Below are 16,110 nucleotides of genomic sequence, written 5' to 3' on the forward strand. Positions count from 1 at the left end.
ATCTCTAGAGAACATGGATAAGTGATGCTTTGGGTCTGGAGGGTCACATATCCATTTTTTTTGTTCAGTATATATATCCTGAACCTCTTTTTGTTCATTTATACTGTTTACAGATTACTATGTTTACATATTCTGTTTTGCTGCTGCAAGTTACAATTTCATTGTTCTGTTTTGGGGTCATATGACAATAAAACACTCTTAACTCTTGAGATGAAGACGAATATCTCTAGTCCAAGGGTGGTGAATCTGTGGAATTTGTTGCCACAGACGGCTGTGTCTATCTTCAACCAAGTCATTGGGTATTTTTAAGGCAGAGATTGACAGATTATTGATTAGTAAGGGTGTCAAGGGTTAGGGGAGAAGGGAGGCGAACGTGTGGGGAAGATAGATCAAGCATGACTGAGTGCTGGAGTAGACTCGATGGGCCGAATGGCCCAATTCTGCTCCTATGACTGATACACTTACTGATGAAATGCCCCCAACCGCACCTCGCCTGCGGAGAGCGGTGCTGCAACAGTGACCTTCCAATGTATCCAATTTATTTATTCACAAAATGCTGATCTCAGGAGAGAAGGAATGGGTCGAGACCCTGCTGAGTTACTCCAGCATTTTGTGAATAAATACCTTCGATTTGTACCAGCATCTGCAGTTATTTTCTTACACTCCCAATGTATCCAATGTCAGTCATCCGTTGTTGCCAGTTGAGGTAGCCAATGAGAGGCGGGAGGCGGGCGTTTCCGCAGTGGCCGGGCAGCTTGTTGGATGCATGATGGCGTCAATTGGGAGGTTGCTTTGCACTGTCGAGCAGGAAAAAATAATCCGTGTGGACTAATCCAAGCTCTTTTTCTCCCTGCATTGACCGTTGGTCTAATTTTTAACCGCCCCGACGATCTCGTGTAACCGGCAAGATGAAGGACGTTGAGTTAAGAGGCATGTTCTCCGCGCACACAATTCTCATCCTCTCGGTCCTCTTTGCCACTTTTGCACCTTCCTTGTTTCTGGACGACTTTTCTATCATTGGGTCTCACCTGCTGTGGTTGTGCATTTGCTCTGCTACCGTGGCGGGTGTTAGCATCCTTGTGCATTCACTCCTGGAAACGAACACTACACCGAGCAAAAATTATTCTTTCAGTCGCAAGGTAAGGTTGTCTGTCATAGACGAATCGCACATTTGAAAACGGCGAATTTTGTTTTAAATATTTAATGTTCTCCCTTTTTTTTGCCAGCTCTCAAAGACCATGAAGTCCTGCTTGTTATTCTTGTCTTCCTGTTTGATGTTTCACGGGATTATTGTATTATATGGAGCACCACTATTAGTGTAAGTAGATTTTTATGACTTGTATGCTGCAAAAGCACTTGCAACTCGAAGAAAAATATGTGGACGCGTTTGATCTCCATTTGTTTTGAATGGTGTAAGGAAATCTATGAAGGCTCCATGTAGTAAATAAGGAAACCTATGGAGGACCCCCAATTTCAGACAGATGGTATAAAATAAAGATACAAAATGCAGGCAACAAGTGTGGAGAAAAAAAACCCAGTTTACATTTTGGGTGGATGTCCTCGTCAGAACTAGGAAAAGTTTTACATTGTGGGGAAGGGGTGTACAGAACAAAGGGTGGAAGTAGCAGTGGCGAAAGGTAAATTATAGCTCGTCTGTCTGCAAAAGTCGTGAGAAAAAAAGTTATTGAAGGTACAGGAACAGGGGAAATGCTGGGATTTGACCCAAAGTGTTGCAGTTGCTGGAAATCTGAAATAAAATAGGATGCTGGATATACCTAGCAAGTCAGGGGGTATTAATGTAGGGGGAAAGAACTTGGTTTATGTTGCGTTGATTCTTCATTGGTATATTCTTTATTTTCATATTCTTTGCTGAAAGAACTCTTCCTAAATATTAGCAAGTATAATAGGTGCCTAAGTTTCTTGAAGATATTCTCAATCAATGTCATTAACAATAGCAATGCAAGTGAACAAGACCAATACAAAGGCAAATCAAACATGGCCATTCTTTTATGGTGGAAATAAATTGCTTTGTCGAGTCCTCTATATTTCTGGTCTCTTAGATTCACTGCAGAGAACGAAGCTGATAAATCAAGTTCTTTACCTTCAGTCTGAATAATCACACGAATTACTGGATGAGCAGATCAGATTTATTCCACAGTGGGGTTCTTCTCGTGAGGATCTCCAGTCACAATACTAGTGTATGAAAAGATCTCAACTCAGGAGAGGGGAAGAACAACTTTTCCACGATTGTTTACTTTTTATACAGAAAGGAAAAAGGGGTGTGACAGAAAAGAAATCAATGACCAATTACAATTCTAATACAATTCCCATGGTTACAGAGAAAACTAAATCATTAATACAGGTCACATGCCCAGAAACCAAACCATTAATATAGGTCACATGCTTTCGGGGAAACACATCAATTCACCTAGAGTGGATTCGAAACTTTTCCTACTTTCACACGCACCCATATACGGAGTTATTGAGAAAGAAACTTTTAATCTACTATATACGAGCAATCTCGCAGCTGCACGACCTTGCTCTAACTGTTTTAATTCACAAGCTAACACTATCAAACAAGGGAGTAATCTAAGAACAAAGCGATTTATTCACAAAATGCTGGAGTAACTCAGCAGGTCAGGCAGCATCTCGGGAGAGAAGGAATGGGTGACGTTTCGGGTCGAGACCCTTCTTCAGACTGATGTCGGGGGTGGGACAAAGGAAGGATATAGGTGGAGACAGGAAGATAGAGGGAGATCTGGGAAGGAGGAGGGGAAGGGAGGGACAGAGGAGCTATCTGAAGTTGGAGAAGTCGACGTTCATACCACCGGGCCGCAAACTGCCCAGGCGAAATATGAGGTGCTGCTCCTCCAATTTCCGGCGGGCCTCACTATGGCACTGGAACAAAGAACCCCTATACGCCTCTGTCTACTCCCTATCACTCCTAGAGGGACAAACACATTCCATTCCCAATGATAACATTTCTGCCACAAACATCCATCTTATTGCTTTCTATTTAAAATAAGCATTCATTTTATATTAGCTAAGACAACAACAAAAGAAACCATCTACAACAAAATATCAATATTTCTAATTAACTATATCAGCTAATAGCATTGATTCTCAAAGCCATTCAGCCCACCATACCCATGCCAGTTCCTTTAGATTAATCCATTCAATTCCATTCTCTTGCTCTTTACTCTCCACCCTGTACAGTTTTTTTTAAAATCTAGTTTTCTTTAAAAAGCTCTGGCTCCAATCCAACTATGCTTGCAGGCAGTGAGTTCTAGTTTTTCACTATTCTTGAAATAAATTTCTTCATATCATATCCTTTGCCTTTCACTTTAACTGAGTACAATGTTAATGGGAAGCATGACCTCTCCATTTACCTTGACTAGACACATCATAATCTTGTGCACCATTTATTAAATCTCTCAAACTAAATTGCTCCGAAGAGAACCAATCCAACCTTTCCAATCTGATATAAAGAATGGAGCTATACAGGTCATTCTTTTCTGTGCCGTCTCTGTGATTTTAACATATTTTCAAGAGTATGGTGAACAAGCCTTGCCAGTGTTTTTGAAAGATTCAACTAAACTCGCTCGCTCACGTATTCTATAAAGGAGCCCATGATCCCAAATGCCTTATTAACTATAATTGTTCCAACAGTTCTCACTCTTTGGTCTGAGGGCAGCTGGCAGAATAGACCGTGGTCCAGGTGGCTGAGGTCTTTGATGATCCTCAGGGCTTTTCCAACGCACCGCCTGGAGTAGTTATCCCGGAGGGAGGGCAGCTCGCACCCAGAAATGTGCTGGGCCATCCGCACCACTCTCTGCAAGGCCCTTTGGGTGAGGCTGGTGCAGCTGCCGAGCCAGGTGGAGATACAGCCTGTCAGGATGCTCACCACCGTGCCTCTGTAGAAATCCCTGAGGACCTGGGGGTTCTGGCCAAATTTCTTCAGTCGCCTGAGGTTGAAGAGGCTCTGTTACACCTTTTTTGTGATGGTGGAAATGTGGGTGGTCGAGGTCAGGTCCTCTGTGATGTGGACACTGAGGAACTTGAAGCTGTCCACCGCAACACTGTTGATGTTGATTGGGGGGGGGGGGGGGGGTGTGTAGACGATCACCGCCTTGGTCTTGTGCCCCCCCCCCCCCCCTTCCTGTAGATGATCACCTCCTTGTCGAGGTCTTGTCGACGTTGAGAGAGAGGTTGTTGACCTGGAACCACTGTGTCAGGGCTACTACCCTCTTTCTGTAGGCCGACTCGTCCCCGTTGGTGATCAGATCCACGACTAGTGTCATCCGTGAACTTGACGATGGTGTTGTTGTCATGTCGGGCTACACAGACATGGGTCCCCACAGTACAGGGATAAAGGAGGGGGCTGAGGACACACCCCTGAGGTGTGCCGATGTCAAGGGTATGAGGGCTGTGGAGGTGTGGTCTCCGATCCTCACAACCTGGGGTCGGCCCTTCAGGAAATCCAGGATCCAGGTGCACAGGCCTGGGTCCAGCCCCAGATCCAGAAGCTTGCCGACGTGCTTCGAGGGCACAATTTTGTTGTATGCTGAACTGTAGTGTATGAACAGCATCCTAACAACCGTGTCCCTCTTGTCCAGGTGGGTGAGGGCAGTGCGAAGGGTGTGGGCGATGGCGTTGTCTGTTGATCTGTTGGCAAATTGGCAGGGGTCCAGGTTGTTGGGTGGTGAAGAGCAGATTATGTCCTTGATTAGCTCTCAAAGCATTTACTGATGATGGATGCCAATGCTATGGGTCGCCAGTTGTTGAGGGTGGTGAGTTTGTTGTGCTTGGGTATGGGGATGACGTTGGAGGTTTTCAGACAGGTAGGGACGGATCTTGGGAAAAGGGAGAGGTTAAAAATGTCAGTGAACACCCCCCGCTAGCTGACTTGCACATGCCTTCAGGACGCGTGGGTTGACTCGAGTGACCGGCGCACGTTGTCCTCTGTGATGGTCGGGATGTGGTCCTCAGCGGTGTGGGGTCGGGGTGGTTCCTCTCAAACCGAGCGTAGAAGTGGTTTAGCTTGTCTGGGAGGAAAGCTGTGGTGTGGGGGGGTCTTTGTAATCTGTTCTGGTCCAAAGACCCTGCCAGAGGTGCCTTGGGTTGCTAGAGGTGAGGTTGGCTTCTACCCTCTCGCTGGAGTATCTTTTGGCCCTTCTAATTGGGCTCCTCAGATCGTACCGGGTCCTTTTGTAGTCCTCCGCGGAGCCTGAGTTGAATGCTGCGGTCTGAGCCTGTAGAGCTGCGCGGACATCACCGCCAATCCAGGGCTTCCGGTTTGGAAACATCCGGACCCATTTGGTCGGAACAACGTCCTCCACGCATTTCCGGATGAACCCGGTGACTGTGTCTGTGTACTCGTCGATGTTACCGTTCGAAGCTGCCTGGAAAATCTCCCAGTCCACCTGATCTAAACAGTCCTGAAGTGTGAAGTCTGCTTGGTCTGTCCAGCTTTGAACTGACCTAGAGGTGGGGGCTTCCCGTTTGAGCCTCCGCCTATAGGCGGAAAGGAGCAGGTGGAGGAGGGGTCTGATTTGCCCAGTGGTGGGCGGGAGGCGGCCTTGTAGCCATGGCGGAAGGTGGTGTAGCAGTGATCCAGTATGCGGTCTCTGCGCGTGGGGCAGGAGGCAGTGTTGGTGGAGTTTTGGGAGGACTTCTCTCAGGTTGGCGCTGTTGAAGTCCCCCGCGGTGATGAAGGCAGCGTCCGGGTGTGTGGTTTCCTGCGTGCTGATGGCCTTGTACAGTTCCCGCTGTGCCTGCTCTGTGTTCGCCCGGGGGGGTGGGAGAATATAAACAGCCATGGCAATAACGGCTGTAAACCCCCCGGAATAACCAGAAAGGCCGGCAAAGCAGTGTGACGTATTCCAGATTGGGGGAGCAGAAGGTTTTCAGAGTCTGGATGTTTCTTTGATTGCACCCATAAGATGTTCACAAATAAACACACTCCTCCGCCCCGTTCTTCCCCGAAAGTCCCCTCCCCCTGTCCACTCGATGTAAGGAGAACCCGGTTTGATCCGGGACCCATGCCGACAACCAGGTTTCTGTGAGGCAGATGATGTTTATTTCCCTGGTGTCTTGCTAGAAGGAGACCCGAGCCCTCAATTCCCTCAGTTTGTCCAGGGACTGTACGTTGGCCAGCAGTAAGCTAGGGAGTGGGGGTCGGTGAGCTCGCAGCCTCAGCCTGTCCAGGACCCTGGCTCTCCAGCCCCTCTTCCTTGGCTGATTCTGCAGTTCAGGGCATGGCGTGGGAGATTCTGCAGTTCAGGAGCTCTGGCTTGGGAGTAATAAGAAATAGGTTGATAAACACATGAAGTGCACGGGGCCTGTACTCGCGAGAGTTTAGAAGAAAGAGGGGGGACCTCATTGAAACGTACAGAATAGTGAAAGGCTTGGATAGAGTGGATGTGGAGAGGATGTTTCCACTAGTGGGAGAGTCAAGCACCGGAAGTCATAGCCTCAGAATTAAAGGATGTTCTTTTAGGAAGGAGATGAGGAGGAATTTCTTTAGTCAGAGGGTGGTGCATCTGTGGAATTCTTTGCCACAGAAGGCTGTGGAGGCCAAGTCAATGGATATTTTTAAGGCAGAAATAGATAGATTCTTGATTAGTACAGGTGTCAGAGGTGGGGAGAAGGCAGGAGAATGGGGGGAGGGAGGGAGAATTAGGAGGGAGAGACAGATCAACCATGATTGAATGGCGTAGACGGTGAGCTGAATGACCTAATTCTGCTCCTTTCACTTATGATCTTATGAAGTCACCAAACATAAACTAGTGTTGTCATTGCAAAATTTTGCATTTTACAGATCCTTCAAGGAGACCTTTCTATTTGCTGTTCTATTGTCTACCTTCACAACATTCCGATGCCTATGTGTGCGGGGACCCAATGTGCAGGTGTGGATACGTGTCTTCAGTAAAAACGGGTAAGCAACAAAGTGTGTAGAATTGATTAGCTTTCATCGTGGCCGGTGTGATTATTTTACATTCCACAGGCACTGTTTCACCAATAATCTGAATAATCATTTCTAACCTCCAGTTCCCTCCCCTCTTTCAGTCTGAAGAAGGGTCCCAACCCGAAATGTCACCCATCCTTTTTCTGCAGGGATGCTGCCTGACCCGCTGATTTACTCCAGCACTTTGTGTCTATCTGAATAATCAAACTAGTTTCCATAACACAGATCTATGTACACTCAACGAATTGGGGAATGAGGTCATTCAGACCATAATGTTCACTGTATTTATTCACAAAATGCTGGAGTAACTCAGCAGGTCAGGCAGCATCTCAGGAGAGAAGGAATGGGTGACGTTTCAGGTCGAGACCCTTCTTCAGACTACACATAATGTTCACAGTGGTGCTCTGCCAAAGCAATTTTCTTCTCCAAATGGTCTTTTCTCCATATGCATGCAAAATTTTATTTGCTGCATTTTAATGCATTTTACACAATGGGACCTGCCTCCACCATATCTGCAAGTCCATATTCCATCCACATGCTATGTAAACATTTTTATCCATTTCATTCTCCATTCATTTGCCCTTAAAGCTGTGGAAGACCTGCAACAAAGAGAACTACCTCCCACTATCTGCTCCATCCAGACTCCTCTTCACTTTATATGTCTGGATGTGTCTCCTTCTAACAATAGACACAGTAATAACATAAAAGAGGGCTTCAGTAACATTAACATGCAGCAGTTAATGAGATAGAATGAGATTATTTTTAGATGTTATAGGTCTGGAAAGAATTAAGAATAAATCCAGTATTGAAAAGTACAGAAATGTAGTACATCTCACTTGGCTGATCTAAATTTTATTGATATGTTCAGAGAAATTAGATAGCACTATTTTTCAATAGGTAATGTAATCCAAGTAACTGGGCTTGCAATCATTTCTGCACGGTCAGAAAATTAGTCAGAAAATAAAACCGGGATATGAAAATAAAAACGGGGATGTAATGCTGAGGCTTTCTAAGATACTGGTCAGACTGCATTTGGGGTATTGTGAGTAGTTTTGGGCCCCATAGGGACGGATGTGCTGGTGTTGGAGAAGGTTCAGAGGAAGTTTACAAGAATGATCCTGGGGATGACTAGGTTAATGTATGTTGAGTGCTTGACAAGTCTGTGCCTCGACTTGCTGGAGTTTAGAAGGACGAGGAGGACCTCATTGAAATTTATCAAATAGTAAAAGGCCTGGATGTGGAAAGGATGTTTCCAACCGTGGGAGAGTCTAGGAATCAAAGTGATCACCTCTGTGTCGAGCCACAGGAGATGGGCAAGGTCCTCAACAAGTATATCTCCTCTGTTTTTACTGTGGAGAAAGACTGGGGGATCTTGAGGTAGTCACTGAAAGTGTGTTACGAGCAGTCAGTTTAATGGTCGGAGATGTGCTGAATATCCTGACATGTACGAAGATAGACAAATCTCCTGGGCCTGATCAGATATATCCAAGGACACTGTGGGAACCTAGAGAGGAAATTGCAGGGGCCCTTGCAGAGATTTGAATCGTCGTTTAATACAGGCGAAGTACCTGAAAACTGGAGGGAGGGGAGTGTCGTGCCTCTGTTCAAGAAGGGCTGCAGGAAAAAGGCTGGGAACTACAGGCCAGTAAGCTTAACATCTGTGGTCGGAGTTACGAGAGATTATTCTGAGGGATAGGATATACCTGGGCTTAGATGGACAAGGGCAGATTAGGGGTAGTCAACATGATTTTGTACCTCTGTGTGGAGGATGTGTCTCATGAATCTGAGTTTTTTGAGGATGTGACCAAAAAGGTAGACGAAGGCAGTGCTGTAGACGTTGTATACATGGATTTTAGTATGGCATTTGACAAGGTTCCACATGTAGGCTGCTCTGGAAGCTTAGATCCTATGGGATTCAAGGAGAAATTGGCTTCATGGAAGGAATCGGAGGGTGATGGTGGAAGGTTGCTTTTCAGACTGGAGTCCTGTGACTAGTGGTGTGTGTCAGGGTCTGGTCCTGGGTCCATTGCTGTTTGTCATCTATATCAATGATTTGGTTGAGAGCGTACTTGCCATGGTTAGCAAGTTTGCAGATAACACAAAAGTAGGTGGTGTTGTAGATTGTGAAGATGGTTGTTAAAGATTGCAGCAGGATCGTGATCGGTTGAGTAGGTGGGCCGAGAAATGATAAATGGAATTTAATAGAGAAATGTGAGGTGTTGCATTTTGGGACCAATAGCATGGGCAGAACCTACATGGTGAATGGTAGAGCTTGCTCTGGGGAGTGTTGTCGAGCAGAGGAATCTAGGAGTATAGGTACATGGTTTGTTGAAAGTGATAGCTCAGGGAGATGGGGTGGTTTTCATCAGTCAGAGCACTTGAGTATAGCAGTTGGGAGGTCATGTTGCTGTTGTATAAGACGTTGGTGAGGCTGCAATTAGTTTGTTTTCATTTTTGGGCACCATGTTATAGGAATGATGTTGGCAAGCTGTAAAGGGTGCAGAAAAGATTTATGGAATGTTGCCAGGACTCGAGGGCCTCAGTTATAGGGAGAGGTTGAACAGGCTAGGAATATTCCTTGGAGCGCAGGAGGATGTGGAGTGATTTTACAGAAGTGGACAAAATCATGAGAGGGTTAGATCAGGTAGATGCACAAAGTCTCTTGCCCAGAGTAGGGGCCTCGAGAACCAGAGAACATAGGTTTAAGGTGAGGGGGAAAAGATTTAATTGGAACCTGAGGGGTAACTTTTGCACGCAAAGTGTGGTAGGTATATGGAACAAACTGCCGGAGGAGGTAGTTGAGGCAGGGACTATTGGAACGTTTACAAAACATTTAGACTGTTACATCGATCAGACAGGTTTAGAGGGATATGGGCCAAATGCAGGCAGATGGGACTAATGTAGATAGAACTTGATGGCCCGTGTGGGCATTTGGGCTGAAGGGAATGTTTCCATCTGAAAGACTCGATGACCAGAATGCACAGCTTCAGAATAAAAGGATGTACCTTTGGAAAATAGGTCAAATCTTTGGGTATTTTTAAAGTGGAAATTGACAGGTTCTTGATTAGTATTAAATGTTATGGTGAGAAGGCAGAAGAATGGCATTGAGAGGGAAATGTAGATCGCCGTGATTGAATGGCAGGGTAGACTAGATTGGCCGAATGGCCTAATTTTGCTCGTATGATTCATGAACTTGGGACACCTCCAGTCGATATGCATGGTACCAGTCTAACATATTTCCAGTGTCAGATTCACAACTAATGTTGGTTATCAAGCAATTTGTATTTGAAGCTCTTCTGAAACTGGAACGTCCAGTTTCAGAAACAATTGTCTTTTGGAATTCACAAAGAAGTAAGGACTCGGGTTTTACTTTTAAAGATGTGTTTAGTAATTAATTCATAAACGTAAAGCATTTGATTCATTTCGGTAATATGCTCTTTACAGAATCCCCTCTTTCTGAATAACAGTACGGTCAACTTGGTTGGGCACTGAAATTTTGGGAAACAATGAATTACTAAACATTTACCACATGTAATGGCAGTTTCTATACCGTCTCAAAGTCCAACTTCGATAGCCATTACTGCTCGGGGATGGAATGGAGGTATAGCTTACGCACACACCGCACTCTGAGATAACAAAAACGAATCTTCCAAACGCTGTTTCTTGATTAATTGGTCTTTATTAAAGTAGCACAAATCAAAAGAGTAATTCATAACTTTTCGGTCTTGTCAACTGTTTCTTCTTCAAACAATACAGTAAAAATTGTGTAGTCTTTACCGTGTGGTCCTTGTGAGTGTGGCTGGCGCGAGCGTGGTAAAAAACTCTATTCTCTCCATCCTCCAAGACTAAACTGACCCACAATCTGTGGCTACGCTAGCCTCCTCCCATGTAGACACTCCCCATTACGTATCAAATCACATCCACAAGCATGCAAAAAAGATAGAAACTAGAAATATTAAACATAGCCATAATACAATGACAGTAACTAAATTGAGCGTAAATGGCTCCTACACCACATATAGGCCAAAAGGTGAATTTATAGAGCGGTCGTGTTATACACCTTTACAAGGTGGTCATCTGAAGCTGTTCAGTCTAGAGTGTCACTGTTTAGGGCGGCACGGTTGCGCAGCGGTAGAGTTGCTGTCTTGCAGTGCCGGAGACCCGAGTTCAATCCTGACTACAGTTCTGTCTGTATGGAGTTTGTACGTTCTCCCCGTGACCTGCATGGGTATTCTCCGGGTGTTCCGGTTTCCTCCCACACTCCAAAGAAGTACAGGTTTGTAGGCTTTGGTTATATTGTAAATGTCCCTCGTAGTAGGATAGTGTTAGTGTGCGGGGATAGCTGGCCAGCTGGCACTCAGTGCGTCAAAGGGCCTGTTTCTGCGCTGTTTCTAAACTAAACAAAATCTGTATGGCAAAGATAGGCACAAAAAGCTGGCGTAACTCAGCGGGTCAGACAGCATCTTGGGAGAAAATAAATAGGTGACCTTTCGGGTCGAGACCCTTCTTCAGAATCAAGTCAAGTTTATTTGCCACATACATATATACAAGATGTGCAGTGAAATGAAAGTGGCAACGCCTGCAGATTGTGCAAAACAGAAAAAAAAATTAACACAAAAAATAAATTAATACGGTAAATTAACAGTCCTGATGGCCTGTGGGAAGAAACTCCGTCTCATCCTCTCTGTTTTCACAGCGTGACAGCGGAGGCGTTTGCCTGACCGTAGCAGCTGGAACAGTCCGTTGCTGGGGTGGTAGGGGTCCCCCATAATGTTGCTGGCTCTGGATCTGCACCTCCTGATGTATAGGTCCTGCAGGGGGGCGAGTGTAGTTGCCATAGTGCGTTCAGCCGAATGCACTACTCTCCGCAGAGCCTTCCTGTCCTGGGCAGAGCTGTTCCCAAACCAGATTGTGATGTTCCCGGACAAGATGCTTTCTACAGCCCCAGAGTAGAAGCACTGAAGGATCCTCAGAGAGACTCTAAATTTCCTCAACTGTCTGAGGTGGTAAAGGCGCTGTCTTGCCTTACTCACCAGTACGGCAATGTGTGTTGTCCATGTCAGATCCTCTGTGATGTGGACACCCAGGTATTTAAAGCTGCTCACTCTATCCACAGTAATTCCATTTAACTCCAGTGGCGTGTACGTCCTCGGATGTTGAGCCCTTCTAAAGTCTACAATCAGCTCCTTAGTTTTTGTGACATTCAAGAGGAGGTAGTTGTCCTGACACCAGAGTGCCAGATCAGCCACCTCCTCCCGGTAGGCCTTCTCATCGTTATCGGATATCAGGTCCATCACCACAGTGTCATCAGCAAACTGGTATAGGAATTTGCAACACAGATTTTGATGCTCGTGACAGGTTTTGTGTCACCTCTGCTTGTTTAGTGGGATAGATATATATATATATATAACAACTCTGTCTTTGAGGAAGAGGATGCTCTTCTCAAGCCTGGATAGGTACTGAACTCACAAGGGCCTTTGTCCCATAGAAGTGCCCTTCACACAAATTCTTGCAGTTTAGGATAAATTAAAAAGATTAATAATGTTGAGTGACCGTTTCATTATCCTACCTTTGGATGCTTGGCTTCGATGGGAGGTAGAGGGGATTGAAATTTGGTGATGGAGTGTTGAAAGAGGGAAGGGATGTAGATAGTCTTGGTATTTGTGCATGTATGCAGATGCATGTAACTGGATAAGTGTCTCAGAGGTGCATATCTTGCCTTGATGTGTCTTGCAAAATCGTGAAATTACTTATGACATTCTTGAAATGGTAAATCATGGCCCGGGAGGAAATAACTCAGGCCACAAACCACCAGGCTCTTCTAATTTAATACGCATCAATTCACTTGCAGGTCAGCCACACAATGTATTGCATGTTGGGCTTAGGATGTGATCTCTGGTGCATTGGATAAATCAAAAGCAGATTGTATTATTGCCTTGCACAACACCCCCGCGGTCCCCTAAGTGTGATTGAGTTTCTAATTGCTAGTGGTTTTATTTTTCCATTCGACTCCCACACTATCCTCCTGTCTGTAGTCTCTTGCACCATTCCAACACAGTCCAACATAATCTTGAGGAACCATACCTAATTTTCTGTTTAGATATGTTACAGCTCTCTAGACTGAATGTACAGCAGCTTCAAATGACCATTCTTCCCTGTTCTGTCGCAACTGGCCAATTCTGACGCAAGGCCCTCCCCTCCATATGAAATATTATCTCAATTTCTTTCTCTCTGCACAGTTGCAACTGAGCTGCTGGGTTTTTTTTCCTATCCTTTTCTTTCATTTCACATTTTCACCAACTGTGATGTTCTGCACTCTGAAGTTGCAGCCAGTTATTCTACCTTCACCTCCCCCCATATCTGCTTTCATTCATTTATGACTATTCACAAGCACTTCCATGTCAATGATTAACTAGAAGGCACCAAAAATAATCGTGTCAATTTAGATAACCTTACTCCTCACCCTAATGCAGGCATTTCCTTTGTTTTCTATCTCTGCAACTTCCAGCTTTTCCTTTCTCTCTCGCCATAAATGCTGCTGATGCATCTCCAGTGTTATCTGCTTTTGTTTCATATTCCAAGCTTCAGCACTTTTTTTATGCTCCCCTAATAGTGGTTCTGATGAGTTTCCCGACCTCCCTCCACCAATCTTCCCACCTTCCAGCAATCCGTGAATCTGAGTGTTCTTTTCCTCTCCCTTTCTCTTGTTGGCCCTCAATCCTCCAATGTGAGTCGCAATTTGTGCTGCAGCTACAAAGGTAGGAGTATCCTCAGATGGCTGTGCAGGAAAGGCACCACACTGAATTAAGCTCTGCTGAACTGATTGAGGTTCCTTTGAGAACTGATTACAGCCCTATTGGGAACTCGTGTCTGGGCACAATTCCATATGCGCACACATACATTTCAAACAATTGTTTTGACCATTTTTGATTTTGAAGTGGACTCATCTTGGCATTGGCATTAATGCTTCAATGTTTTGGTGGGATCCAGTCATCAAAATAAGTAGATAAGATGGAGCTTTGAAAAACTCTCGTAAGCATCGGTTTGATTGTCACCGTGATTTAAATAAAGTTACACTTAAGGTGTGATGGTGAAGAAACCAAGGCTGAAACACGAATTAGGAATTTCATTTGGTTTTGAAATTGTGGAACATTTATGGGCTTTGGACAAGTTATTGCACAAAATAACTGATGTGATTGCAGGTTGCATATGTGAGGAAATTAAATTACAGTAATTTACAGTTAGTCTGGAATTGAATATTGGACGAGCAGATTTTCTAGACCATCAGCTGTTATTCTATTAATCCTCCAACACATTTTAAATTATTTTAATGTTTTTTATGTAAGCACGGAAATGGACCTTTCAGCTGTGCTGAATAAGATGCCCATCTAAGCTGGTCCCATTTGCCTGCATTTGGCCCATATTCCTCTAAACCTTCCTCGGAAAGGAGGATGCTCCTCAAAGTGCGAAGCATCTTGGACAATACATCTCATCCCCTCCGTGACACACTGGTCAACCTAAGGAGCACCTTCAGCGACAGACTGGTCCCACCAAGGTGCAGCACAGAATGCCACAGGAGATCCTTTATCCTTGTGGCTATCCAGTGAGTCATTTGAACAAATAATTTCAGCAGGTTTGTGAGGCAACTGAGCATAGTGATGGGAGAAAATTTGAGAGAGTTTGGAGTGAATATATAGAAATTAAAAAAAATCGCTTTTACTATCCAAGGTTGTGGTTTAGTTTTCCCTTTGAATCATTTTATCAACACTGCCTGAGGACTGTCTCGCTGTGCTCAATGGGCTGTTTTGTGATTTTATTCCCAGTAACTTGGCCACTAGGGGGTGTATAGCCCACAGGGATATAAAATATGTTCTTTCTGTGGACTTGTACAGCATAAATTGCACACAGAAATGACCACAGCATAAACATTGTTTTTAAATTCTTTGCTTTTATTTTTTATTCATTCACTGGATGAGGACATAGCTGGCAATGCCACAATTTGTTATCCATCTCTTATTATCCCTGAATGGAGAATCTTTGAGGATCAACAGCATTGGTAGGTCTCGACATGCTTATCAGTCAGACCAGATATGAATGGCAGATTTCCTTCATGGTTATTATTATTGAGCTTTTTAATTAAGAGGTCCAGATTAATTTAATTACTTGAAACTAAAATCCTCAGCCTGCACAATGGGTTTAGACTTTTCTTTTGACTTTAGCGATACTGCGCGGAAACTGCCCCTTCGGCCTCCCGAGTCCACGCCAACAAGCAGTCGCACCCGTACACTAACACTATTCTACACGCTCGGGACCATTTACAATTGTACCAAAGCTAATTAATCCACAAACCTGAGTGATTTGGAGTGCGGGAGGGAACTGGGGCACAACTGGGAAACCCACGCAGTCACCGGGAAAACGTGTGATCTCCCTTCAGCCAGCATCTGCAATCAGGATTGAACCAGGGTCTCTGGTGCTGTAAGGCAGCAACTTTACCTGCCGCACCACTGTGCTGCCCCCGATCTGACCTTGTGTCTCTGTATCAACTATTCTGGTGTCTGGCTGTTGGTACAGTAATGTAACCATTAAGCTACTGTGCTCACTTTGCTGCCTACAGTCTGAAAAAGTATATTCAATTAATTTTTGGCTTTTAAAAATTGCTAATGCTCGATTGAGACAAATACTTTCTCCTTCATAATTACACTGCGTACGTGATGTTTTATTGGCTAACTAATGGGCTCAATGAAAGTGATTTGAGAGGGGCTCAGCAATGGAAACTTTTGTCTGGAGTGTCTGAACACCATCTGTTGGGAATAGTCTGCCATATTCTGATTTTTAAAACCTGCCCTTTTGCGCTTTTTTTTATAGTTATAACTGTTTTTGTTGAAAAATTGCCTACACAAAATCAAGCGAGTTAAAACTTTCTTTGCGTTTTACAATCTACAAAGCAAACAAAGTACTTGGCTGGAGTATAAAAGAAGCTGGAATTTTCACTGCATGTGCGATCCTTCATCCCAGATTTTTCCTTCTTGCTTCCTTTGCTCAAGGCAAGAGCAGTCTATTAGTCCCAAGTAACTGAAGCTTTACTTGGGAGTAGAGCCAAGATGAGCAATTGAGCTGCCCCATTCTCACTGCAGGACAGCTGC

General features: G+C 44.6%; 1 protein-coding gene across 1 annotated transcript in view; it reads left to right on the plus strand.

Moving 5' to 3' along the window:
• The first annotated feature begins 47 nt into the window (after positions 1-47).
• pigf (phosphatidylinositol glycan anchor biosynthesis, class F) overlaps positions 48-16,110 on the plus strand; it is a 42,905-nt gene continuing 26,842 nt past the window's right edge. The window contains exons 1-3 of the mRNA XM_078404994.1: positions 48-1,139; positions 1,227-1,318; positions 6,821-6,937. Of these exons, the coding sequence (XP_078261120.1) occupies positions 909-1,139; positions 1,227-1,318; positions 6,821-6,937 (440 nt within the window). The 5' untranslated portion in view covers positions 48-908. The remainder of the gene's footprint in view (positions 1,140-1,226; positions 1,319-6,820; positions 6,938-16,110) is intronic.

This window comes from Rhinoraja longicauda, chromosome 9 (genome assembly GCF_053455715.1).
Source record: "Rhinoraja longicauda isolate Sanriku21f chromosome 9, sRhiLon1.1, whole genome shotgun sequence".
Taxonomy (NCBI): Eukaryota; Metazoa; Chordata; class Chondrichthyes; order Rajiformes; family Arhynchobatidae; genus Rhinoraja; species Rhinoraja longicauda.